This window comes from Urtica dioica, chromosome 12, assembly GCF_054948205.1.
Source record: "Urtica dioica subsp. dioica isolate 48M chromosome 12, U.dioica_male_clone48M_v1_H2, whole genome shotgun sequence".
In the NCBI taxonomy this organism is placed as follows: Eukaryota; Viridiplantae; Streptophyta; class Magnoliopsida; order Rosales; family Urticaceae; genus Urtica; species Urtica dioica.
In genome coordinates this window covers 18,291,409-18,315,328 of record NC_142767.1, presented here as the reverse complement: position 1 = coordinate 18,315,328, position 23,920 = coordinate 18,291,409, and the positions used below count along the sequence as shown (strand labels likewise).

Here is a 23,920-nt window from a genome sequence, read left to right as displayed (position 1 = left end):
AATATTTACCTCGGAAAATATTACTTATCATCAGATATCTAGATATATTTGTATCATTATGTTTTGTTTCATTATTTTATTATATTGTTCATCTCATCTAAAGGCTATTTTTTTAGCAGTGCTTTATCTTTAATTATTTTTTCAGGATATTTTTCTTTTTCCTTCGTAAGATCCTAAATAACGTCGTCAAAATCTGAACTTAAATTGGTATTATACATGAAATTTACACACACGTTCACACACACAAACAAACACAAACTCACTTATATTTATACGATCTGTTCCGGTAATTTCCAGCTAATGAAAAACCTGTGCACCACTCAACTAAAAGATAATATTAGCTGTCTTTGATTAGATATTTTTGAATCGGAATGATTCTAAAAGCCGGATTGACCAGCATTAATAGGAGAAACTAAAACAAATCTATATTTTCCGTATATAAAAAGGAAACTGCAAGGAAATATAATCTTATATCTAATAGGAAAAGCTATTGAGTAAATCAGACCAGGGAATACAAAATATAAAATTTCCTGGGAAAATCCGGTTGGATAATTAATTTTTAAACTAAACGATTATTAATTATCTTAATTTTAGGGGATATCAAATCACATACGCTCGTATATAATAATGTTATCTTCAATGGAAATATAAATACACACCCAAAAACAAAGAACCAATCAACAAAATCTTTTTAAGAAAATCTCATCATTCAGTGAAAAAAAAAAAAAAAAATTGAACCATCGAATTTATCGGTTTACGTGTCTTAAAGCAATCTCAAAGCAAAAAGGGAAATCAATAGAGCCTTATAAATAGCCCAAAGGAAAATTTAGACTCGCCCCCAAAACAAACAGAAAAGAAAAATAAAAGTTGTTTGGATGCTGATAATTTAGCACCAAATCAACGCTGTTACATTATCATCATATATAATATATTATTCTCTCTTACTCGTTCTTTGTATCTTATTCATATTATTTTTTCCGCTCCTTTCTTCTTCTTCTTCTTCTTCTTCAAAACGAAATTAGAATATGGTTAAAGACATGTTGGACATTCTTCCTCGGAAGTGTTCGTTCTGTGGACACATTGGACACAACTCAAGAACATGCAACGAGAAGGCTTCTCTCGCCAACGCCAAAAATGGCTTCAAGGCTCGTTGTGTTAAGCTTTTTGGGGTCAACATCAACCAAGAAAAGGCTTCGTCGGATTCGATCAAAAAAAGCCAAAGTATGGGAAATCTCGTGGCCCGTGAGAATCCGAACATAGACGAAGACGATAACGCTTCTTCGGACGACGATGATCGTTCGGGTTACCTCTCCGATGGCCTTATTCACAACAAAAGGCGAAAGGCGGCGCATGAGAGGAAAAAGGGTACGCGGTTTCGCTCTTCGAATACGAGTGTTTTTTTTTCTTCTATATCTTTCTTAAACCCTAGCAATTAATTAGTATTCCCGTTTTGGTATAAAAAAAGTTTTTTTTTATATGTTGATTATTTTTTTTTTATGTGTGATCTTGATTGACTTTCTAGTCTGTTAGATTATCATTATCGTCAGCGTCGATGAAACCGAGATTAGTTTAATCGAGACGATAAAAGAAAAGGTTGCTTATTGAATGATTCAAGATTATCAAGATTTTCTTTTTCTTTAATTATGTAGGATTTTCAATCTTAGCATACATTTGAGAGTATGATCTTAAGCCACGATGTTTTTAAATGCTCAGCCCGTGAGTGCAAACAAACTCGATCGGTATCTGAGTACTGTATTCAAAAGAAAAAAGAAAATCTCTTCAAAATTATGAGTTAATGCCATTCTTGGATATCGGAATAAATTTCTTGTTCCGAACACCTGGATTTAGAGTGTGTTTGGAGGTTTGGATGAAGAGAAACAAATCCAAAATATATGTATAAGCATTATGATCACATGCTGTTTTTTTTCAGGAACGCCATGGACTGAAGTGGAACATAGGAAATTTTTGATGGGTTTGAAGGATCTAGGAAAAGGTGATTGGAGAGGAATAGCAATCAAGTATGTCATCACAAGAACTCCAACACAAGTGGCGAGCCACGCTCAGAAGTACTTCATCCGCCAAAACGCCGGAGAACGCAAAAAGCGCCGATCAAGCCTCTTCGACATGACATTCTCTCCTGTAATTTGATCTCTCTCAAACTCTTTAAATTTTCCCAACAAATAGATCCTCGAAGAAACATCTTTTTTTTTTTTTTTCCGAATGCCCTTGTAATTGTTTCCACAGGAAGATTTATCGAATTCTCCTTCTTCGCCGATTGGATCCGGTGCTCCACAATTGGTAATTCACAATCTTTTTTTCTCTTCACTCGATGTAGGTTTTTTTTTCGAAAACAGCTAGAGGACTAATTACAGTTTGTTAACTTTTGCAGCCTAGTAGATCTCAATTCTATCCGGGAAATAGCTCAGTGGAGGTAAATTATATGTTTCTCAACACTTCTTCTTCTTCTTTTTCGTGCTCATCTTCTTCTTCAAGAAAGTAATGGAAGTTCTATGCGTGTGTTCTCAGCTAGTACAGCGATTCCCACATCTTTGCTTGGACAAATATCCAATGCCGGTTTATCCCTCTTCAAATTACCAGCCCCAACTTTACGCATACTCAGTAAGAGAGATACCGAATTATGTTTGTGTCATCACCGTGATATATCGAAAAATTTGAAGCAAATTTTTTTTTTTTTTTTTTTTTTCCGGTGTTCGAAATTATGCAGATGGGAGTTCCTGCAACCCTAGAAGCATTGCCAGTGAACACCAAATATGGCGAACCGAGCTACTTTTATAATCACAACTTGACAAATTATCTCGAAAACAACAATAATAATCACCACCACCCATCTGGAATCCCTATGCCGTGCCATGGCAGGACCGAGAAAGCGGAGAACGACGGGCTTGAGCTCACTATTGCCCCACCTCAGCCCAGACCTAACTCCGAGCCTACTTCTTCATCTCCCGGGGCTATCAACGTCACTCACAACTCTGTGTTCATGGTTGCTCTTTAAGTGACGGTTTGGTCTCTGGCTTAAACAATTTTGACAACGGGATTTTCTTTTTTAATTTAGACGAAGAGGAATTGTTCGTTATTAAGAAAAAATTATATGTGCTCATGTTGTTTCGATAGAGATATTGATATGATATTCAGAGAAGGAAAACAAAAAGATTTTGAGCAGCAAAGAGGTTTCTTGATCTTTAGCTTTGGTTTAAAGATTCAGTTTATTTTTATGATCTTGGTTATTGACCAACTCTCCTTTATTCGTTGAATCTTACTAGTGTTTTAAGTTGTGGAAGAGATGTTGAAGATCAGTTTGATAAATAGTTTTGAATTAAAATTCACCATAACAAGAGTTGACCAACCAACCAACCAAACTGAATCCTGATTTGATATATGCTTTTGAAAAATTACTCCCCAAGTTATCTATAAAGAAAAGGGAAGATTAAATCCTGGGCGGTAACGTCGTTTAATTTTTAGATTATTTCACGTACTTTAAAAGTCTAAATTCAGAATAAACCGAGTGTATATAATATTTAACGCGTTAGGATTTATTTTTATTTTTTTTCCTTTTCACTTAAAAATTTCAGTTCCACGTGATATGAAAGTTTACGAAAGAGATTTTTATCTTTTGAAAGCAAATAGATTATTTTTTATCCGGTGAATGCGCGTTAGGATTTATTTTTATTTCTTTTCACTTTAAAATTTCAGTTCCACTTGATATGAAAGTTTACGAAAGAGATTTTTATCTTTTGAAAGCAAATAGATTATTTTTTATCCGGTGAATGATATAATAATAATAAGATGGAAAGCATTAAAATTCAGAAGAAATAACTTTTCAAAATGTATTTGTTGACGGATAGAACATGGACTAATCCAATGTCAGATAAAAGTGAAACAGAAGAGAACATACAGTACAAGTAGCAAATGGGAACATCATTTGTACATACCAGTTAAGGCTACAAAGAATGGCTTTTTAGGTAAATTCAATTTAAGTGACGGACACATATAGGTTAAGAGACATCACATGATGAAGAACACGTACAAGACACGATACGGTACTGTAACGGAGAACGAACGAACTAAGAAGAGCAACACCCAGAGTTCTGGTTCACGGGCTGTCCTCGAATTTGAACCGTCGGTGGCTTAGCGTTGTTTGTTGGTTGACTAGCCATCCTGAAAACAAAAGAAAAAAGATTACTTTATATTTGTTAGAAAAATAAGAAACCCAATTGTTAATGACCCCACTTCAGACTAATACAGACATAAAAAAGCTTATAAGTTGCTCTCATTCTTATTGTCATTTCGCTTTGCGCTCGAAGTTATGATGTTTAACATGTTATCATGTCCCATAAAGCTCAAAGAGAATCCAAAGAGAGCCACCACCATCTTGAGAGGACGTTATAAACATCAACATCAGATGTATAAAGGGACTCGAAAGTTTTTTTTTTTTTTGAACCAGTGTTTATTCCCACAACATTTGGAGAACTGGAAACACTAGCGATTGGGGCTAGAACTCGGGCCCTCTTACAAATAAACCAAAGGCCTGATCACTAGACCAACAACACTTAGGTATGGACTTGAGTGTTATAAGGTCATGAATTATCCTCTCATTGTCATTGCTACTTGTTTTTTAGATGGACTCCATGATACTAAACTGCAGCTGTTTTTCTTTTTTCTGAAATTGTTAAAATAAAAAAAAGTGTACTTGAAAAACTACCTGTTTTTAATCTCAGCTGCCATGGCCATGAAAGCCTGCTCGACGTTACTCGCATTTTTGGCACTGGTCTCCATAAATGGAATGCCGATTTCATCCGCAAATGCCTGTTCACAAGAAAGAACATTTAAACCAATTTGCGATTCCACTAATGAAAATGAAACATAATGACTAATATGAGGCGCAAAATTTCACCTTGCCCGTCTCGTAGGACACAACTTTGTTAGCAGTAAGATCAGACTTGTTGCCAACCAAAAGCTTGTTCACATTGTCACTCGCATAGCGGTCGATTTCATTCAGCCACTGTTTGACATTGTTGAAGCTTTCTTGGTCTGTCACATCATAAACTATCTGCCAGATTTACCGACAAAAGAAAGGGTAAATTGACAGTGTATATATGACAAAAGGATTAATAAAAAGGAAGAAGCTTACAATGATCCCATGTGCTCCCCGGTAGTAGCTACTAGTAATTGTCCGAAAACGCTCTTGCCCTGCCGTGTCCCACTGAAGGAAAATAAAGAAACACACATATGTAAATGCAAAGGAAGCGATCGAGAATAACATGCATGGGTGATGAAAAAGTGTAAAACGACGAATAGAACATTTATCTCAAAGGATCCACTAAACAATAAAAAAAAAAAAGAGATTAAAATAAATCCATTACACTGTTCTAGTCCCACTAATACAATCAAAGACCTCCAGATAAGAACCAATCTCAATGGCCTGAACTACTAATAGCAGACAATTTCACAAGGAAATTTGTAGAGAAACTTACGATTTGAAGTTTTATAGTCTTCCCATCCTGCTCGACAGTTCGTATTTTCTGCATAGGAAGAAAATAACATGAACGCCACATTTCAAATGACAAAGACAACTTACAAAGGCATATGGAAACACTGCTTACAAAGTCAACTCCGATTGTGCTGATATAACTGTCCAGATACGAATCGTCCTGCGGGTTTGCAGATGCAAGAGAATAGTTAGCTAACAGAGTTTTAAAACTCAAATCAGGACACTGAATTTAATCCATCAAAGCTTATACAATTTCCAAGAAATCAAAATCTACTAAGATAGAAGGCCAATCCTCCGGTAAATAACAACCAATCCATGATTGTAAATAGCTTAGAACATATAATCATAACATCCACCATTCAGCACCTCATTTGTAATTTACTTATTTATTTTTGGAAAACAAAAAACTTACAGCAAATCGCAGAAGAAGGCACGATTTACCAACTCCAGAATCTCCAATTAGCAAAAGCTTGAACAAGTAGTCACTGCGTAATACAGAAACAAAATTAATAGAATCAGTGTTTTCACAAAAACATATGAAATTAATCAATTAACAAACACTCACAAAAAATTCTAATAAATTTCAATTTCTCAGATACACCATTGATACGTGATCAGATCAAACCCTAGAATTCAATCCTCAACATTCATAACCACGTCTGAAAAACTCAGAGAAACGAAACTTTTAAGAACTCAAACGAAATAAAACAACAAAGCATCACGGATCTGCAGTGCCGACAAGGAAATGAAGCGAATTCGAAAATTGAATAACAATTGTCTATAATCAGAGATAAACGAAAGCAATCAAGAGAAGAGAAGCGGTTCTGGACTTACTATTCGGGATTCATGATGAGAAGAGAAAGTCGATCTGAGCAGAAGTGGACCAGAAATCGGACCGGTCTAACCGGAGATCTTGACCGGTGAAAGTACCAGGACAACTGGAGAGAGAGAGAGAGAGAGAGAGAGAGAGAGAGAGAGAGAGAGATGACAAAAGAAGAAGAAATGTAAAATTGGAAATGAAAATAAAAGTTGTTATGTGGAAGGAATAGCTCAAAACTGAAAAGACACCAAATCAGAAAGTGTATTATTATTCTAAGGTTCAATAATATACCCAAAAGATCGGACACCTATATATATTATTCAGCATAAAAAAAAAAATTAATATTTATTATCTTCGTGTTCTTTCTTTCTTTATAAATTTCGTTTGGCATTTACGTGTGAATCCGGGCCACGTTGGAGTATTGAAGGAGGAGTTGTCGGCCATGAAATTCCAGGCCCATATACATACTTTACTATAAAATGTATGTCGTTTTAAAATTTGAAATTACTGTCGTTAAACTTAGAGTAGAGGAGAAATGAACACGAGCGTCCCATTTTTATTTTTTGAGTGACAGATATTTATGTTCTAATTTAAATTTGTTTTTAAATTGATACTTTTTCACTAAAAAAAATTTATAGGATATTTTCAAAAGAAAAAAAAAGAGACATAAAAGTCTATCATTCTTGAAATAAAAACAAATAGTATTGTATTTTACATAAAAAATGTTCTAGATTTTTTTTTTTTTTCAAAAAGCGTCACTTTTTGTTGCAAGTATAATTTTGTGCCATAGTTCATGTTCTATATGTTTATTACAATAGAACATGAAAATATAAAATCCAAATTACAGTACGAACTACGTACTATAGCTCACAAATGAATATATACATATATATGAATTTTAATTTATTTTTCAATTTTTATTTGTTGAGATTTGTAACTAACTAAGCCACTTTAAACATGTGATTTTGGATCTAGCCTATGTTTGACAATTTTTAGGGATATAGCCAAATGGTTATGTGATAATAATTAAGGTCTGATTTGCCATTTTTTATTAATAAATTCGTCACTTTCTCTCTCTTATTTTTTTCAAATAATTTTTTTTGCATCAAAACTTCAAAAATTCGTATCTTTCTCATACGAACTCGAAAATTGAGTGATTTCAAATCCTACAAATTCGTGGCGTCTAGATCTTCAAAAATAGACCCAATGTGTTTGATGAAAAATTATGTTTAATGCATCATATTTACATTTCCATTTTTTTTTATAATTTCAAAAAATTTCCGTTATTTCCATATTTAAGGTAGATTTTTCTACATCTATGGTATTAAACATTATTTTTCATCAAACACAATGGATCTATTTTTGAAGATCTCGGCATCACGAATCCGTAGGATTTGGAATCACTCAATTTCGAGTTCATATGAGATAGATATAGTTTTTTGAAGTTTTTATGTAAAAAAAGTGTAGGAAAAAAATAGGAGAGAGAAAATGACGAATTTATTAATAAATAAGGGTAAATAAGACCTTAATTATTGGCACATAATCATGTTGGCTATTTTCCTAAAAATTGTGAAACATAGGCTAAAAAAAAAATTCATAGTTTCATTTTGGCTATTTCGCTACAATGCCCTTATTTGTTTACGTGTTATTTCTTGAACAAATTAACAATCGTTCGGATCAAATTATGGTGAGAAATTTCAGTATCATCTTAAGTGGTACATTATTAGTGATAAATGGGGAGTACTTTCGCGCTATACTATTATCATCATTGTTAGTCCACTCCTCCTTCTCCGTTTCTCTCTTTGCTATATGTGTCAAATTTTCCCGCGCCTGCGTCCAACAATACAATTTTTGTTCTTTCCGATTTGACCAATGACTCATGATGCAGCTTGTCTATGATCAATAAATTTGAACACATATATCCCAAATATTTCGGATCCCCCCAATTTTCACTAACACATGGGGTTCCTTACATTTGATGTACCAAACGAAACTCCATAAACTCAAAATTAACATTCATTGAAAAATATATGAGCTCTAGTCTTCAAATCCAATTGTTTCAAAAGGTCTGATCAGTGTAAATATCATTGCAACTACTTGAACGAAAGTTTCGTATTAGAGCATGTTCAAGATAAGAAGCTATAAGTAAACACATTGCAACAATATCATACAATTACTTTCTTTCCCGCTCATGTTCATTAACTATGGGATGGTTTCAATGCTACATAGTGCACATCGACCAGCTAGGAGGCCGACCATCGCAGTTAGTGTGAATGATATGTTTATTATATGGTAAAACATATTTAATTACTCATAAATAGACTTGCAACTTACTATCATCATTTAAGAGTTCAAATCGTGTATCTCGTTTTAGCGTCTCTTTACGTGTCCTTCCAAATTAAATAAGACAGGTCATCATTTTATTTTATTTTTATATTTTTTTTAAATGAGTTAAAAAATATGACCGGTCGATGTTTTTTGGAGGGCAAAAAAAGAGATGATCAATTCGGATTCATCATTTAATCATTATTATCACTATAATAATGATAAGATGATCTAGTAATTCAAAAAAATTACATAAATAATTTATCAGTCTATTTTTAATTAAAAGTAGTGTTTTCACTAAATTCTAAATACATTAAACAATCGACTCAAAACTCCCATGCCGGCAATAGTATTCTCTCGCTACCATCATATATAGGTATCAAACCATTTTCTTTCGGTAACACAACACATCACGTCTCTTGATCACGAAGATCAGTCTTGTGCGCTCACTACTAAACCACCGTTGGTATAAATCTCTCTATGTTTATTAGTTTTTAAGCGAGTTGTAATCATACGATCGAGTTCTTCTGGGGAAAGTCAATATTGCCTCCTAAATTGATGGACAGAATCTCAAGGCCTCTTGACTTGTCTCTCACTGGCACTGCTATGTATGACAACTTGTTTGATACCTGTTATTCTTCTGTTTCATAATTTGTAACAAATTGTCATAACTCATAAGGTCAGGTCTTACTCTTTTTTTTTTTTTTTTTTTTTGGCGAAAGTCATGTCTTACTCTTAATGTAACAAATAGTATTTTTAATGCTAAAAAAAACACCTTATATATTTCTCAAATCCTCATTTTACAAGACGATGAAAAATGACAGTTTTTTTAATATAAACATTATAACAAATTCTCACTAGTAGTATATCAGAGTATAAACATATACGCTAAATTGATAACAATTAAATCAACGTCCATTAAGGAATTACGTATGGATAAATTTTTTATATACTCTAGAAAAACGTTTCAATTCATTTAAGCATTTCTTTGATAAATAACACTACTCATGGATCTAGTCTAAAATATAAGCAGTGTCCAGTGCAAAATCCTTGAGATTTATCAATAGCATACAAAATTTACCATTTATGTAAATCTATACCTGGGGTGTTCGAGAAGAGCCAAAGAACAAGAGCGCAGAGAATGAGAACAAAAGGAATGAGATGAACAGCGTTGTTAGCGAGCTTCGCTCGAGGCCTTTCCTTCTTCCCAATGTCGATGTTTTCGTCATAAATCGGCACTTGAATTACCGAATCTCCGTCCAAGTCATCGGAAATTCGGTTCCAGCTCGAAGATCTGTACATGTCTTTCGCTACAATATAAATTATAATTACGATCTAGTGATATAAATATATATGTATAGATCGAGATCATCAGAAAGTACTCATTCTCAAGATCTGATATTTGGCTGAGAAATAGGGTTCGGTGGGTGGTGTGTTTGAGATAGCGATAGAGAAGGAGAGATGTGGGAGCGTAAAATACGGAAATATTGTTTTATAGAATAATTTTTAGAGAGATATTGTTATTATACATTTATCTACGTGTTCGGTTCTCTTATTGAGTTTGCATGGGATTTGCACTTGCCCTTCACGTGCATAGACACACGTGTTGGAGATGAGATCAGTTTAGTTACTATTAGGACCTGTATGTCATACCTACATGTGTGCATAGCACACGTACATGCGTGAGAGTAAGGCGGTCCAAAAAAACCGTAAAAACCGTAAACCGGACCGGACCGGTGATTTTTAGACCGCCGGTCCGGTTTAAAACGGTTTTTTGTTTTTCCGGTCCGGTCTGGTTTACTCAATGCAACCGGTCCGGTCCGATTTTTTAAAAAAAAAACCGTTAAATCGGACCGAACTGGTTTATTTATAAAAAAAATAAAAATAAAATAAATTAATGTCCAATTAGCCAAATTAGACATTTGTGCATGTATTTAACTCCCATATATGACTATATGTTTGTGTTTTGGTGGAAAATTAATGGTTTTTATTTTTTTTTTAATTATGTAAAACGGTTCAAAACGGTCCAACGGTCCAAAACGGTCCGGTCCGGTCTAAACGGTTCAAAACGGTCCGGTCCGGTCTAGATGATTTAAAACGGTCCGATCCGGTCCGATTTTTACAGTTTTTTGGTCCGATTCGGTTTGGATTTTTTTGAACCGTTTTGAACAGTCCGGTCCGGTTTTTTGGCCGGTTTTGGACCGAAACAGACCGTGCACAGGCCTACGTGAGAGAACGATAGAACTTAAGTTATGACGCACTTTTTTTCTCGATCTTTGATATTAAATCAAGAAAATCTGAGAAAACTTTCTAAATATAAATTTTTTATATCATACGTCCTTATGATTTAATATTAAAAAGTAAAACCCAACTCCAAACAAAGAAATACTTCAAAATTCAAATCACAAACGAACACAACAAACATATAACTTAACTTATAATAGTTAATCAGTCTCTGAAGCCCTAAGAGTCTCAATAAAACTCTTGCCAGCAGCCACGTCATTCGCCGCAAGAAAGTCAAGAAAGTCCCTAAAGCTGCTCTCCTTATACCTCACCCGACCACCACCACCACCACGGTCCTCATTGGCTGTAAGAAGCTTCGCGGCGGTCCCCACCTTCACATCCATACCCAATCCATGGAGGCTGGCAATGGAAACCCTCGTGCTCTGGTCAACGCTGAGTGTCGCACGGTGGACCAGGCTGCGATATGTGCCGCCGCTGATGACCTCAAGGTGGTCGCCAACGTGGACCTGAAATCATAGATTAATTAGGAGATTTAATCTCGACTATACTCAATTAAAATTATGTGTAACTATTCTCTTATATATAGTGCATATATTAATTTCAACTATTTTCTTAAGGGCTCTCTGAATATATAATCACATGAAAACCCATGTTTTATAATACAACCAAGTTTTGGTAAATTTTAAGTAAATAACTACGATGTTTTATTAACAAAGTCAAGAAGACATTAATAATTGTAAATATTCGTAAATAATTGTAAACAACCATCAAATTAAAAGAGAGTAAATAAAATGCTAAAACGACCAAACAATATAACATCACTATAATAGTTATTTACTTAAGAGTTACAAAAGCTATTTAACAAATCTCCAAATTTTAGTGGTTTAATTAATCAATTAATTTTTTTTCTTAATTATTAGATAATAGATAATCATACTAAAATTTTAACATAAAAGTGTAACACATGCCTAAGTCTCCTTTTTTTATATGATAAACTTTTTGGATGAATTTGGCTTGCAATAATGAAAATATAGATCAATAAATATATTGCCTGCAAGGTGCCACGGAGGTTGGGAACGTAGCACCACGGGCCTCCAGGGACGGAGATTCCGAGGCCTGGAGAGCTTTGGAGGAGAATGGTGAGGCAGGCATAGTCGGTGTGTGGTGGGAGGCCGAGGGCCATTGTGGGGTCCGGGCACGGAGGGTAACAATTTACTGTAACTACTTGAGCTCCGCAACGGAGCTCTGACCTGAGATGGTGGGGTCCGAGACCGAGGCTCTCCAATACCGCTTTCATTAGCTCCATCGCCACCTTCCGAACTTCTTCGCAGTATTTTCCCATTTTCTCTCTGCCAATAAGAATAGAAAAAAATATAGTTATATATATTTTGTATTTTCTTAAGTAAAATGATGTCAAAATTAATATGGATACGAGAGTAATAATTCATGACCTTATAATTATTGTTGATTCTTATTTCTCTTTTTGATGTAGGCACGCTGAGTGTCAAAATCTAAGCTCATTATATTAAAGAGTTAATGGCGACATAAATATCATGTTTTCGAAAACATACATTTAAATACCTATTTTTTTGCAACAAAAATACAAAATGTTGGGTTTTATTTGCACCGTTGTATAAAGTCGATTAAGTTTGACGGAAATACACGTGTCAGTCTCATATTAAACACGATTTAATATTTTTTTTCTTAAAATTAATTAAACACATTTTTATAACAAAAGTATTAATTAAAAACGACTTTAATATTATAATTAAGCATTAATGATATTATTAAAAACTTTTATTATAGTATTAAAAAAATTAATTAGTTGTTTTTAAAATTAATATTTCCGTCAAATTCAACAGACTTTTTATAACGATGCAACTGAAATCTAGTATTAGGTATTATCACCGCGAAAAACAAATTTAAGTGTATATTTTCGAAAACATTATATATTTATGTCGTCATTTTTTCTTATTTAAACAAAAATTCATTGTTTTTTTTTTCTTTTAGAGTTTGTAAACGCTTAATATTTTTTTCTTTCTAATTTTATAATAACAAAAATTTCCGTATAACTTAGGAAGAAAATTCTGATTTTGATTCCGGAACACGTATGAGCTGATCACATGTACCACCAATATCAGCGACGTCACGTTATTTTGTATATTTAACTGTATCTTATATATTCATGTCTATATTGCGTGTTCGCGTTTCATGCAAAATTACATGTGCATTTACACACGCACTAAGAACTAATTTTAAGCTTCAGACAGAAACTACGGACTCTTGTATTTATTTCATTAAAAAAATGACGGCGCGACTGGTTACTTATGGCACATATGACAGATACATTTAGCATTACATATGGTGTGACGAAATCTTGATAAGTACGAATTCTATTTACATAACAAATAAATATATATAAGATCATAACTTGCCTGTAGGTAGGTGGATTAGTAGGCCAAAAATCAAGCCATTCTTCCAAAGGATGTGCGTAGTGTTTGAGGAAAACCCTCCAAAACTGAATCTTATCCACACCGTCCTTGAAGCTTGTTCCGTACCTCACCGGCTTGTACACGTCATTCGAAGCGTACTTCATCTTCTCCGGCGCCGGTGATTCGAAGAAATCAAATGCCGAGAATAGCGCATCGTCTAGTGTGGTTTGGCTGATTCCATGGTTGATGATCTACTTATGATGACAAACAAATATAGCGTTGATCAAAATGGATAATGCATGTGTAACAAGGAAATAAAGGCATCAATTAAACTACCTTTGATTCACTAAATATAAACATGTAACCACTTTAAGGGTATATTTAATAAATTGCCTATTACTAGTTTTTATTTCGAAATAAATTAATTAATGATAACCATGAATTTTCTTCAAATGAAAAATAAAAACCGTTTGGAAAAATATAACTGCTTTACTTAACGGAACGTCAATAAAGTAATTTTGAAAATATTAATTATTTAAGAAATTTGAGAGAATTTTATAAAAGAGCTGTAGGCATGAATAATTTACTGAAGTTTAATATATAAATACACACACAATATAGTCATGTACGTTTTGTTAGTTTTCCCATATATTAATTTATGCTTGTTGAAAAACGACGTGATCAACTATCATTTTCTTCATTCTTGTTTGAGTAACGAGAACATATATGAATAAATACTAATACTACTATATGTTTTGTTGGTGACGTCATTACTTACATGGAAGAAGCCAAAACGACGACACGCGTCACGAATTGCATCAACGACTAGCGATCGCTGATCGGAGTCCCGAGTTAGTCCAGCCAAGTCAACGACAGGCAAATCATAGGACATCTCTCGCGAAGAGCTTGGACGAAGTGAAGTGGGAACCATGTAACGCTCAGGCACATAACCCAGCCCACTCTCTTGTGCACTCTTCCCCATCGAGAGCGACGAATTTGAGTCAGTCTCACGATCACGATCAGCCATTTTTTTAAAGAAAAAAAATGAAATAATGAAAGCGTATAGAGAGAAACAGAAGATTTGAATAATACCGCCCTTATCGTATGTATTAGAATAAAAGTATTTACGCTGCATATACCTATAGTCGGTTATGTAAAAAGGTCACTCTCTAACTACCTATCTGCTTGGAGATCTTTATTAGCTATTGGTGTCATCGAATATTAAAGCTTCAAAACTAAAATACAAAAGTTTTACTTTATACGAAGTGAAAAGAGGCTGGTTTATATATTCAGAACACTTTTACGTATGTGGACCGTAAATGCGTACGTACGTACCGCCAAGCATTTAATTTATTTTACTTCATTTGTATATATATAGTTTTTTTTTTGTTTGTTTAACGTTAACATATTTGTAAATCCGTAAATAATGGTCCAATTTTGACTATTTGTCTTAATGACGTGGCATCCGAAACGATTGGCCTAAGGATTTCTCTTTATATATAAGGTAGTCTTATTATTGTTCTTAGACTATTCGAATGCTTTGACTTGAATTAATTAGATCATTCGATTATATATTTGTTATAGTGTTATACTAAACTGTGGTGATCGTGTTGAATAATGTGTTTTTTTTTTTTTTTACATTGGTGAGATTAAATTCCATGCTGAGTGTTTTCAAATATGTCTGATCGATGTGTTCGAGAGGCCTCTTTGTTCGACCAAATTGTAGTTTTGGCTCTTAATGGATCAGAATGTTTCGGTCTAAAAGCGCCGGCCAAATTAAATGAAATATTACGTTCCGGGTTTCCAGTTTAAAAAGAAAACCGGAAGGTAAAGATATTGATGTGCTGGAGATAAATCTCCTTCCATAGAATCTAGACGTAGAACCCAAATAACAAACATGTGCATGATGGGAAAATAAGCAAAAAAAAAAAGGTTAATTTTAATAACAATATATATTGTTTGATCTTTTTGCAGCTGAAAAGGCAGGCGAAAGCTGTACACTTGGAGTCAGGCGATGAATTTAATATAGATTAAAGAAACATTTATTCGCCCAAATATTAATATCGTTTTCCTAACTTTAGTGAGTATTAATTGAGTCATGTTAGGGGGCATGAGGCAATTTTCTGTTTGTTGAACCTTTTCGCAGTTGAACGAGTTTTCCAATGAACTGTCTGGTTTGGCCACGTAAACACAGAATCACATACATTTAAATTAGCTGCTTCATGTTTTCCGCCGAAGTTAATTTCGATGTTCGGCTTATATTCCTATTTTCTCTTGTACTTTAATTCGTTTATATATATATATATATATATATATATATATACACACACACACACTAGTTTTCACGTCATGCAAAGGAATGATGTGCGTGGTATGTGTTCAGGACAATTTTTTCCCACAGACTAACTTGAGTACTTCCTATAGACTTACTCCCATTAAATTGAACTTAAAATATCATCAAGCACTAAAAGGACGAGATCAGAAAGATATATATATATATATATATATATATATATATATATATATATATCGTTATAAAAAAAGATATATTCTACTATAGCGAGAGACGTTTATTGAAATGGATTTTAAAAAATTATAAAGCATGTCAAATGATGCTTAAAAAAGGAACAAGAAAAATTATATCAAAAGAAAAACGAATAAGTAGGAAATTAGATTTATATAAATAAAATGATTAGAATCAAATAATTCGAATATTATTTTTTCAAAACGAAATGGAAAAATATTTTTTTTTTGTTACAAATTAATATTATTGATGAAGTTTGCCAACTGATCATCATATTTATAATGCAATGAATGATGAAAAACCTAAAAAGTATGGTTACAAAATAAGCGACTTGTTGCTGTCTCCCTTCTATAGTGCCTCCATGAGGCTAAGTAAAGCTTGATCTCTTTCCCAAACACGCCCACACACACACACACACACACACACACACACACACACACACACACACACATATATATATATATATATATATATATATATATATATATATATATTCGGTAACACATGTGTAGCGGTTTGGTTTTTTTTTATTATTATTATTAATAAACCTATTATTGTTGATGATGTTAGGTGCGATCTCTCACGCCCAAACGTTAAAAAATCGCATCTAATTGAGCGGGCCCAAATTTTCCGAGCCTAGAATTATGTTTGTTGTAGTGAAGCTAATATGAATATCATTTTAAACATGATATAATTTTGTACACGCCATTGATTATTGGTATTTCTTGTTTAAATATATATTGGAGTAAGAAATAACATGTTCAAAGTCTTCATCTAATAGAAAGAAGGTTGAGAGGTGTTTAACTGCCATCAGCACCCAAATAATTTTCAATTTGTCTTCACCAAACCACAGCCTACCCAAACACATAACACACAACAAACCGTTTCATACGTACGTTAAACATAAAGACAATAGAAGTTAATTGGTAAATTAACATGTCTTAGGGTTGTATATAAAATAATGTCTTAGTTTCTTTCTAAATAGACTGGCAATAATTTTTAGGCACCTTTAATTCCTTGCAAAATATTTAATATGAGTCTGGAAATCGTCATTTGCCATTATTTAAAAAAAAAAAAAAAATTAACGTTCAGAGTCCGACACTTTACAATCGTAATATTCCACGTCATATTGACTACTACCCAAAAAAGAAGTAATTTTGTATCATATTCCAACAATAAACAAAACAATGATAAAATAAAATACAAAACCAAAAGAGTAAGAAAGAATCACAAGTCGTATCTCTCGATCGGTTGAAGTTAGGTAATCTAATATAAGCAACTCTTGATCATGTGCACATATATACAAATCATTATATAGCAAGCACCATCAACATTTGCTGCTCAAATCATCATCAGTACTCTATTAAGAATATGGAAAAATTTATTGTTATTGTTCATGCCTTGATTGTTCTTGGCTCTGCAATTATAGCATGCAGTGGAGCAACTCAATATATGGTGGGAGATAGTTCTGGTTGGGATATCAGCACCAATCTTGATACGTGGACGAATGACAAAACATTCCAGGTTGGCGATGTCCTTGGTGAGTTTTTATTTATTTTCATGAATTTTCCTTCGATTTTAATTTAGCACATTATTTGTTCCAAAATTTATCAAATAATTTCACTTTTTCCGTATGTTATTTTTCTTTTTCTGTACATTCACCTTCTAGAAACACCTTTTATTTCTAGTTACCATAATCCTATGGGTTTTACGTAATAATGAAACAAATAATGATATTATTACATAAAAATGTAAAATTGGTTAATTATTATTTTTTTAAAAAAATATATGACTTATGAATTCAAAAATTAAATTGATATAATCTCTTGTAATAAAAAGTATAATACAACTATATGATAAATTCAAGTCTTGGTCAAGATCTTGGAAAAAAAATATATCTCTTATTTAAGATATGTACATAACCCATTTTTTTCTTGTTCTTTAAATATGTAGTTTTCCAATACTCATCGTCGCATAGCGTGAGCGAAGTGACGAGAGAGAACTTCAACGCTTGCAACACAACGAACACGTTGCAGAGCTTCAATTCGACGGGCAATAATACGGTGATTTTGAACCAGCCCGGCGAGAAGTACTTTGTGTGTGGCAACAAGTTGCACTGCCTCGGTGGCATGAGGATGTCGCTGAGCGTGAAGGGCAACCAAGTCATTTCCCCGGCCGGAGCGCCTCAGGCAATTATCGACGGCTCTGATCAATCCAACCCTTCTTCCAAGACCAACAAGCAAATCCCAACCTCTAGTGCTTATTCATTTTCTTGGAACTATGATGATGCTCTTGTGCTTGTTTTTCTTGGCGGTTTTGTGTCCTTGTTCTTGAATTAGGTGAGAATATTATATACGAGAATATTATATTTTTTCGAAATGCTTCGAGTAGTAGGGATCTTTGCGTGGCTGCCCAAGTAATTTATTTTTTCTCTTCCTCTTATTAATTAATTATATAGAGTTGAAATGAAACTGAATTGATCAATCATCTATATGCTTGCGCTATGGGTGCAAGAAGGGACGAAGTTAGAAATTTAATTCAAAGAAGCTAATTTTTATTTTTTTCAAAATAGACCTTATTGGCTCGCCGCCGCTGAGTTGCATGACGAATATTTAATTATTTCTAGAATTTAAGATAATATGCTTTTAGCGTGTATCATAATATTTTGTGTGTGCGCTCTTATGGTGAATTCAATGATTTTGTCATTTTCGCTTGCAAAAGTCGTCCACCACTTATTATGATTTTAAAAAATTATTGAGAATGTGAATATCTTTTATGCAATCTTTGGAATATTGTTGTTCTCTATTTAACACATCGAATTGAGATTTGGAATATTGTTTTTGTTAAATTTAGCGTAATTTTATTTTAAACATTCTTTGGAAGATGTTCTTAGATCTATACTTATTAACACATTTGAAACTAAATTTTTATTGACATTATTTTACTCAATAGCTTTCCATCAAGTGATAAATATCTGTAATAGTCATCAAATTCAAAAAAAGATATACACAACAAAAAATAATAATAAAAAGATCAAATCCATTTATATATATAAATGCTCACAGATTTGCCACGAAGATTCATCACATATCACAAATTCTCACAGATTTGCCACGAAGATTCATCATATATCACAAATTCAAAGAGAAGGACGCCACGAATACTTCTTTGACACGAAATTAATTAACATATTGAAAGTTATATCTTGCACACAAAGTAGCCTTTGAATTAACGAAGAGAAACGAAATGCTGACAAATAACAATTACATGATATGTTTTCTTAGACACTCACGTCTGGTCAACACAAAATTTAGATACAATGCAACTACTTAAGATCTCAACTATTATCATATAGTTATAGGCTTATAGCTAATACATCTAATGAATCCCCAAAGTTTATTATTATCTATTTATGTACTTACAAACAAGCCAATTGTTCATTTCCATGTTTATTCACAATGAGCTGAGAACAATATATGTATATAAATATATCAGCTTATACCTCCTGCTATTAAATTAATTAATCGCACGCACCATTTACGAAAAATATTTCTACTTAATCTTGTGTTGGGTGACGCTAATGGTTTAGCTTGGTAGGCAAAATCACGGTGAGGTGACGTGTGAGGACGATCCTTCAACATTATTTTTTTAATGCATAAGTTTGACGTTATTCCTTATAATATACACATAATAAGTGGTGTAATCGTAAATTCAAGTTGGGGGAGTGGGAGCAAATTGCTTAAAACAATCTAGGGGAGGCAAATTTGAATTATATATATATATATATATATATATATATATATATATATATATATATATATATATATGTATATATATATGTATAAATTTAAGCCAAAAATATAAAAATACTAAAAAATTTAAGGTAAAATTGTAATTTCTAAAAGTTTAGAGGGGCATATGCCCCTGCTAGATCCGAGGGAGCCACATAATATTAAAGGGAAAGGTCGATTTTAATTTGTAATCATGAGCATCAAATTTTTGTTATGAGTTTGATTTGTTCGAAAATACGAAAGAAACAAAATTAATTGAAATAATTTAATTAGGAATTAACAAAAGAATAATGTCGTTTTATTGATTTTGGAAATGAGAATAACTATGAATGAGTAGCTTGACAGAAAGAAACATGAAAGATCGCAAACTAAGTAATAATTTGACCCACCTAAGGAAAAAAAATTATGTCATTTTTGTCGTAGATATATGAATTTATATGTAGGTGATAATCTTCGAGCTCCGCATTCTTTGGTGGACAGGTGGATGTTGATTAGACCTCTGTGGCCCATTCAGTTCCCAACATGTTCAGTCTTATCTTCGGAGAGCAAAACGGTTACAGGAGAAGTGGATGATTAGTCTCATTGAACGGATCTTCGAATGGTTATTCCTCTGCTCGATCAGGCTCATATCTTCGGCAAGTCATGCCTAGCTGTGAGGACTGAGGAGACAGCCTCCAAGCTAAGATGAGAGATTTCGAGCGAACGAATAGACGAAACCTAAGCTGCGCGGAGACAAGCTACGAGATCGTCGGGCTTGTGCTTGAAAATCCTCTAGTTGGGTTGTGAGTCTGACTAACCTCGTGGCCTAATAACTTACAGATTCCAAAGAAAAAAGTGTTGCACCAACATAATATAAGATTGCATATTTTAATTGAAAGAAAAAAACTTGTGATGGATATCGCAATGTTGAGGCTCAAAATGTCTTAGAAGTTTATACCATATATCTAATGGTTTAGCCCGGTAGCAAGATCTCTTGTCTGTGAAGTGACTTTTGTGAGAAGGTAAATTTTAATTTTCACGAAGCTTCGAAAAGTCTTATATTTCAGACTTGAAGGTCGTTCATTGTAGATTGTGTTTATATGTTCTATGCAATTTATGTTATAATGTAAGAATGAAAAATATGGCTTTTGGCACAATGTTGGTTGGCAGCCACAAAAATGTGGCGAGATTCATTCCTTTTTTATATCATGCTTAATTTTTTTTAATTGAAAATGAATTAGCCAATTTCCACTATCTCGACATGAGAGTTCTATTAAATCTACGTCAATACAATTTGAAGAATTATACGTTTTTTTCGTCAATACGAAAATGTGTCTCTTCATCTGTACATCTTAGGTATAAATGAAATGCAGTTGCATATATCACTCTTTATGTTCGAAGCATACACAATATAAGTAAACACCTGTATTATATTTTTTTTTACTAAAATTCTATGTCGTGTCTTGTATTAAAATGCTCTTCATTTATAATTATAATATCAACACGTGTTTTGCACGAATTATTAACGCTCCACGCAATTTACAAAAATAAATACACATTTAAGCAGAAAATTAAGTTATTTTTTTGTAACCCCTCTAAAAATATTTAAGTTCTTCTTTGAAGAAAAAACGAGAAGAATATGATATTGAAATTAATTAAAAATAAATCCAAGGAAAAAAAAAAGGAAATTAATTAAAAATAATAATAAATAAAAAAGAAGAAGGTAGAATAGAAGCTCGATAGGAGTGGCGGTTTGTAACAAAAAAAAGAAAAAAGAAAAAAGAAAAAAAAAGATAGGAGTGGCGGAGTATCAATCAAACAGGTGAACCACCCCTCATCCTATCATCTCTCTTTCTCTCTCTAGACCTTTTTCTCTACCTCCCCAAGAAAGTCCCTATTATATTTATATTATATTATTTATATATATATAATAAATTCCCTTCCCTGACCAAAAATGCTTAAAACCGTAGCCTTCACCACCACGAGACCTCTAATCCTCTTCTCCGCCCCCAAACCGCCACCACAACACACGGCGTTTCTCCCCAAATTCCGACTCAACCGAAACTTCCTCTCTTCCTCCTCCGGTCCCGCCATGAACATCTTCAACAAGCTCGGCTTCGGCCCACGCGCCGCCAACGCCGCCGCGTCTCCGGAGTCCTCCGCCGCGGCGCAGGCTCCCGACGACGACGTGCCGGCGCCGGGGCAGGCGTTCGCGCAGTTCGGAGCGGGCTGCTTCTGGGGCGTGGAACTGGCGTTTCAGAGAGTCCCCGGCGTGACCAGGACGGAGGTCGGGTATTCTCAGGGCCTCCTCGCCAATCCGACTTACGAGGATATCTGTACCGGAACCTCCGGTCACTCCGAGGTCGTTCGCGTTCAATACGATCCTTCCAACTGCTCGTACGACGACCTGCTTGCCGTGTTCTGGGCCCGCCATGATCCGACCACCCTCAATCGCCAGGTTTGCTTGACTGTTGATTGCTTTTTGTGAAGAATCTGATTGAATTAGGTTAATTTTTGTGAATTGTGATCGCCGATTGCCTTGGGCGTTTGGTTCAGTTATCCTAGGGTTTGAAGAAAATTTATTAAATTGAATGTTTCTAGAGAATCAGCGTATAGAATAGACCTGTGATTAGAAGATGGAATAATCGCTGCTGAAGAAATGACAGGATAGAGTTTTATAAAGCAAATAATCCATTTGATATGAGAACTTTGTCCAATTTTACCGCGCCAGATCTTTCGGTTTAACTATAATTTTAAAACTACTGTATCTAGTACGATTCTCTGGCTTATATCAGAACTTGGAAATCGAGTCTTTAATAGTACAGTCCCCGGAAAATGGCACCATGACCCGACCGCCCTCAATAGCCATGTTTCCTTGACTGTTAATCGCTTTGTTGAGAAGAATCTGATTGAATTAAGTTAATTTTATGAATTGTGATCGCCGATTGCCTTGAACGTTTGGTTGTTCCTCCGTTGCTTGTGCATTCGATTTTTGCTCAATAATCATAGGGTTTGAATTTTTTTTTTTTTTAACCAAATTGTATGTTTCTAGAGAATTAGCGTGAATTCATATGCATAAACCTGTGATTAAAAGATGGAATCATCGCTGCTGAAGAAATGATAAGATTAGAGCCCCCAATCCCACCTAACTAGAAACCATTTATAAAGAAAATAATATATCAACGCATAATTCTCTTTTCGGTTTCACTAGATTTTTAAAACTAGGACATCAAGTTTTAGTACAATTGATGTCCTAGTTTTAATCTGGCTATTATTAAAACTTGGAAATCAAGCCTTAGTACAGTCCTCTGAATGGCTCGACGAAAGAATATAAATAAATTAGGGAAAAATCGCGTGAAGTCTCTGAGTAGGGTCTAGGCGACAAATTAAGCTCATCAAAAAAATTGATTGAACTACACTAGATAATTTTACGATATAGATATCCAACATGATGAGCTTTATACTGAACAGGTTCTGGGTTATAAAAATAGTACAATACAATCCTCTCATATGGTCTACCCCAAAAAAAGGGCACCTTGAAATAATATAATTAAATTAGGGCGAAATCCGTGTGAAGTCTCCGAGTTATGGTCTCGGCGACAAATAGCTTTATACTAAATAGGCTCTCTGCGTTATAAAAATTATTTGCTTTCACTCTAATCCGTGTAACAATGTCTTTTCAATCATTTACGCGTCTCGCTTTTCGGTTCCTCGTAAGAGAGTTTGTGTTTTGATTTTGGTGGTGTTTGTGCGAACAGGGCGGCGATGTGGGAACCCAGTACAGATCGGGGATCTATTACTACACAGCGGAGCAAGAACAGGCAGCCCGAGATTCGCTGGAGAAGCAACAGAAGGCTCTGAACAGGACGATCGTGACAGAAATCTTGCCGGCAAAGAAGTTCTACAGAGCAGAGGAGTACCACCAGCAATACCTGGCCAAAGGCGGTCGCTTTGGCTTCAGGCAATCCACCGACAAAGGCTGCAACGATCCCATCCGATGCTACGGCTAATATGGACCATCATAAACCTTGTGACATAAATATAATAATATTAGTGAACAGTTACTGCAAATTTTTAATTTTTTTTACCGTATAGTGTGCCTGACTGTTCAGAATTTGAAAGGAGAAAGATGAAACGATGTATATGTGAAATACTATTTGGTTTATGTAATTTGACAGTTGCTTTGTGTTAGTGTTTCACAAAGCCAAGTTTTTCTTTGTGTAATCAATACTTAGAATCTGATGTATGTACCCAGTGGCTTGTGCACATAAATAAATAGTTTCTGCTCATTTTAAA

At 34.0% G+C, this 23,920-nt stretch overlaps 5 protein-coding genes across 5 annotated transcripts; 3 read left to right on the top strand and 2 right to left on the bottom strand.

Annotated features, from left to right (window-relative positions):
- The first annotated feature begins 1,025 nt into the window (after nt 1–1,025).
- Nucleotides 1,026–3,013, top strand: LOC149379846 (myb-like transcription factor family protein). Its single transcript, XM_089604064.1, has 6 exons — nt 1,026–1,365; nt 1,931–2,139; nt 2,245–2,298; nt 2,390–2,431; nt 2,527–2,619; nt 2,726–3,013. Exons 1-6 carry the CDS (start codon nt 1,026–1,028, stop codon nt 3,011–3,013), a joined length of 1,026 nt encoding a protein of 341 aa, XP_089460190.1.
- An 807-nt stretch (nt 3,014–3,820) lies between these two features.
- On the bottom strand, nt 3,821–6,598 carry LOC149379845 (GTP-binding protein YPTM2). The gene is made up of 8 exons (XM_089604458.1): nt 6,344–6,598; nt 5,922–5,994; nt 5,622–5,669; nt 5,493–5,540; nt 5,150–5,221; nt 4,913–5,068; nt 4,721–4,824; nt 3,821–4,176 (listed from the first exon to the last, which is right to left on the bottom strand). The coding sequence occupies exons 1-8, from the start codon at nt 6,355–6,357 to the stop codon at nt 4,083–4,085; spliced, it is 609 nt and encodes a 202-aa protein (XP_089460584.1). The 5' UTR covers nt 6,358–6,598; the 3' UTR covers nt 3,821–4,082.
- Nucleotides 6,599–11,040: 4,442 nt separating this feature from the next.
- Nucleotides 11,041–14,357, bottom strand: KUOX1 (KAR-UP oxidoreductase 1). The gene is made up of 4 exons (XM_089604434.1): nt 14,109–14,357; nt 13,330–13,581; nt 11,950–12,243; nt 11,041–11,404 (listed from the first exon to the last, which is right to left on the bottom strand). Exons 1-4 carry the CDS (start codon nt 14,355–14,357, stop codon nt 11,099–11,101), a joined length of 1,101 nt encoding a protein of 366 aa, XP_089460560.1. The 3' UTR covers nt 11,041–11,098.
- Nucleotides 14,358–17,213: 2,856 nt separating this feature from the next.
- LOC149379843 (stellacyanin-like) lies at nt 17,214–18,452 on the top strand. Its single transcript, XM_089603724.1, has 2 exons — nt 17,214–17,394; nt 17,808–18,452. The coding sequence occupies exons 1-2, from the start codon at nt 17,226–17,228 to the stop codon at nt 18,191–18,193; spliced, it is 555 nt and encodes a 184-aa protein (XP_089459850.1). The 5' UTR covers nt 17,214–17,225; the 3' UTR covers nt 18,194–18,452.
- A 2,979-nt stretch (nt 18,453–21,431) lies between these two features.
- On the top strand, nt 21,432–23,920 carry LOC149379842 (peptide methionine sulfoxide reductase A3-like). The gene is made up of 2 exons (XM_089603423.1): nt 21,432–22,082; nt 23,383–23,920. Exons 1-2 carry the CDS (start codon nt 21,579–21,581, stop codon nt 23,632–23,634), a joined length of 756 nt encoding a protein of 251 aa, XP_089459549.1. The 5' UTR covers nt 21,432–21,578; the 3' UTR covers nt 23,635–23,920.

What these genes read in the sequence shown, in the direction of transcription:
- LOC149379843 (XM_089603724.1), top strand. Translation starts at nt 17,226, where the DNA reads ATGGAAAAATTTATTGTTATTGTTCATGCCTTGATTGTTCTTGGCTCT. An exon ending in CCAGGTTGGCGATGTCCTTG is followed by an intron (nt 17,395 to 17,807) that starts GTGAGTTTTTAT and finishes TTAAATATGTAG; the next exon opens with TTTTCCAATACTCATCGTCG.
- LOC149379845 (XM_089604458.1), bottom strand. An exon ending in GCCTTCTTCTGCGATTTGCT is followed by an intron (nt 5,670 to 5,921) that starts GTAAGTTTTTTG and finishes GCAAACCCGCAG; the next exon opens with GACGATTCGTATCTGGACAG. An exon ending in GCAGCTGAGATTAAAAACAG is followed by an intron (nt 4,177 to 4,720) that starts GTAGTTTTTCAA and finishes TTTTGTTTTCAG; the next exon opens with GATGGCTAGTCAACCAACAA.
- LOC149379842 (XM_089603423.1), top strand. Translation starts at nt 21,579, where the DNA reads ATGCTTAAAACCGTAGCCTTCACCACCACGAGACCTCTAATCCTCTTC. An exon ending in CGACCACCCTCAATCGCCAG is followed by an intron (nt 22,083 to 23,382) that starts GTTTGCTTGACT and finishes TTGTGCGAACAG; the next exon opens with GGCGGCGATGTGGGAACCCA.
- LOC149379846 (XM_089604064.1), top strand. Translation starts at nt 1,026, where the DNA reads ATGGTTAAAGACATGTTGGACATTCTTCCTCGGAAGTGTTCGTTCTGT. An exon ending in GGCGCATGAGAGGAAAAAGG is followed by an intron (nt 1,366 to 1,930) that starts GTACGCGGTTTC and finishes GTTTTTTTTCAG; the next exon opens with GAACGCCATGGACTGAAGTG. An exon ending in GATCCGGTGCTCCACAATTG is followed by an intron (nt 2,299 to 2,389) that starts GTAATTCACAAT and finishes TAACTTTTGCAG; the next exon opens with CCTAGTAGATCTCAATTCTA.
- KUOX1 (XM_089604434.1), bottom strand. Translation starts at nt 14,357, where the DNA reads ATGGCTGATCGTGATCGTGAGACTGACTCAAATTCGTCGCTCTCGATG. An exon ending in GTCGTTTTGGCTTCTTCCAT is followed by an intron (nt 13,582 to 14,108) that starts GTAAGTAATGAC and finishes CATCATAAGTAG; the next exon opens with ATCATCAACCATGGAATCAG. An exon ending in ATCCACCTACCTACAGGCAA is followed by an intron (nt 12,244 to 13,329) that starts GTTATGATCTTA and finishes ATTGGCAGAGAG; the next exon opens with AAAATGGGAAAATACTGCGA.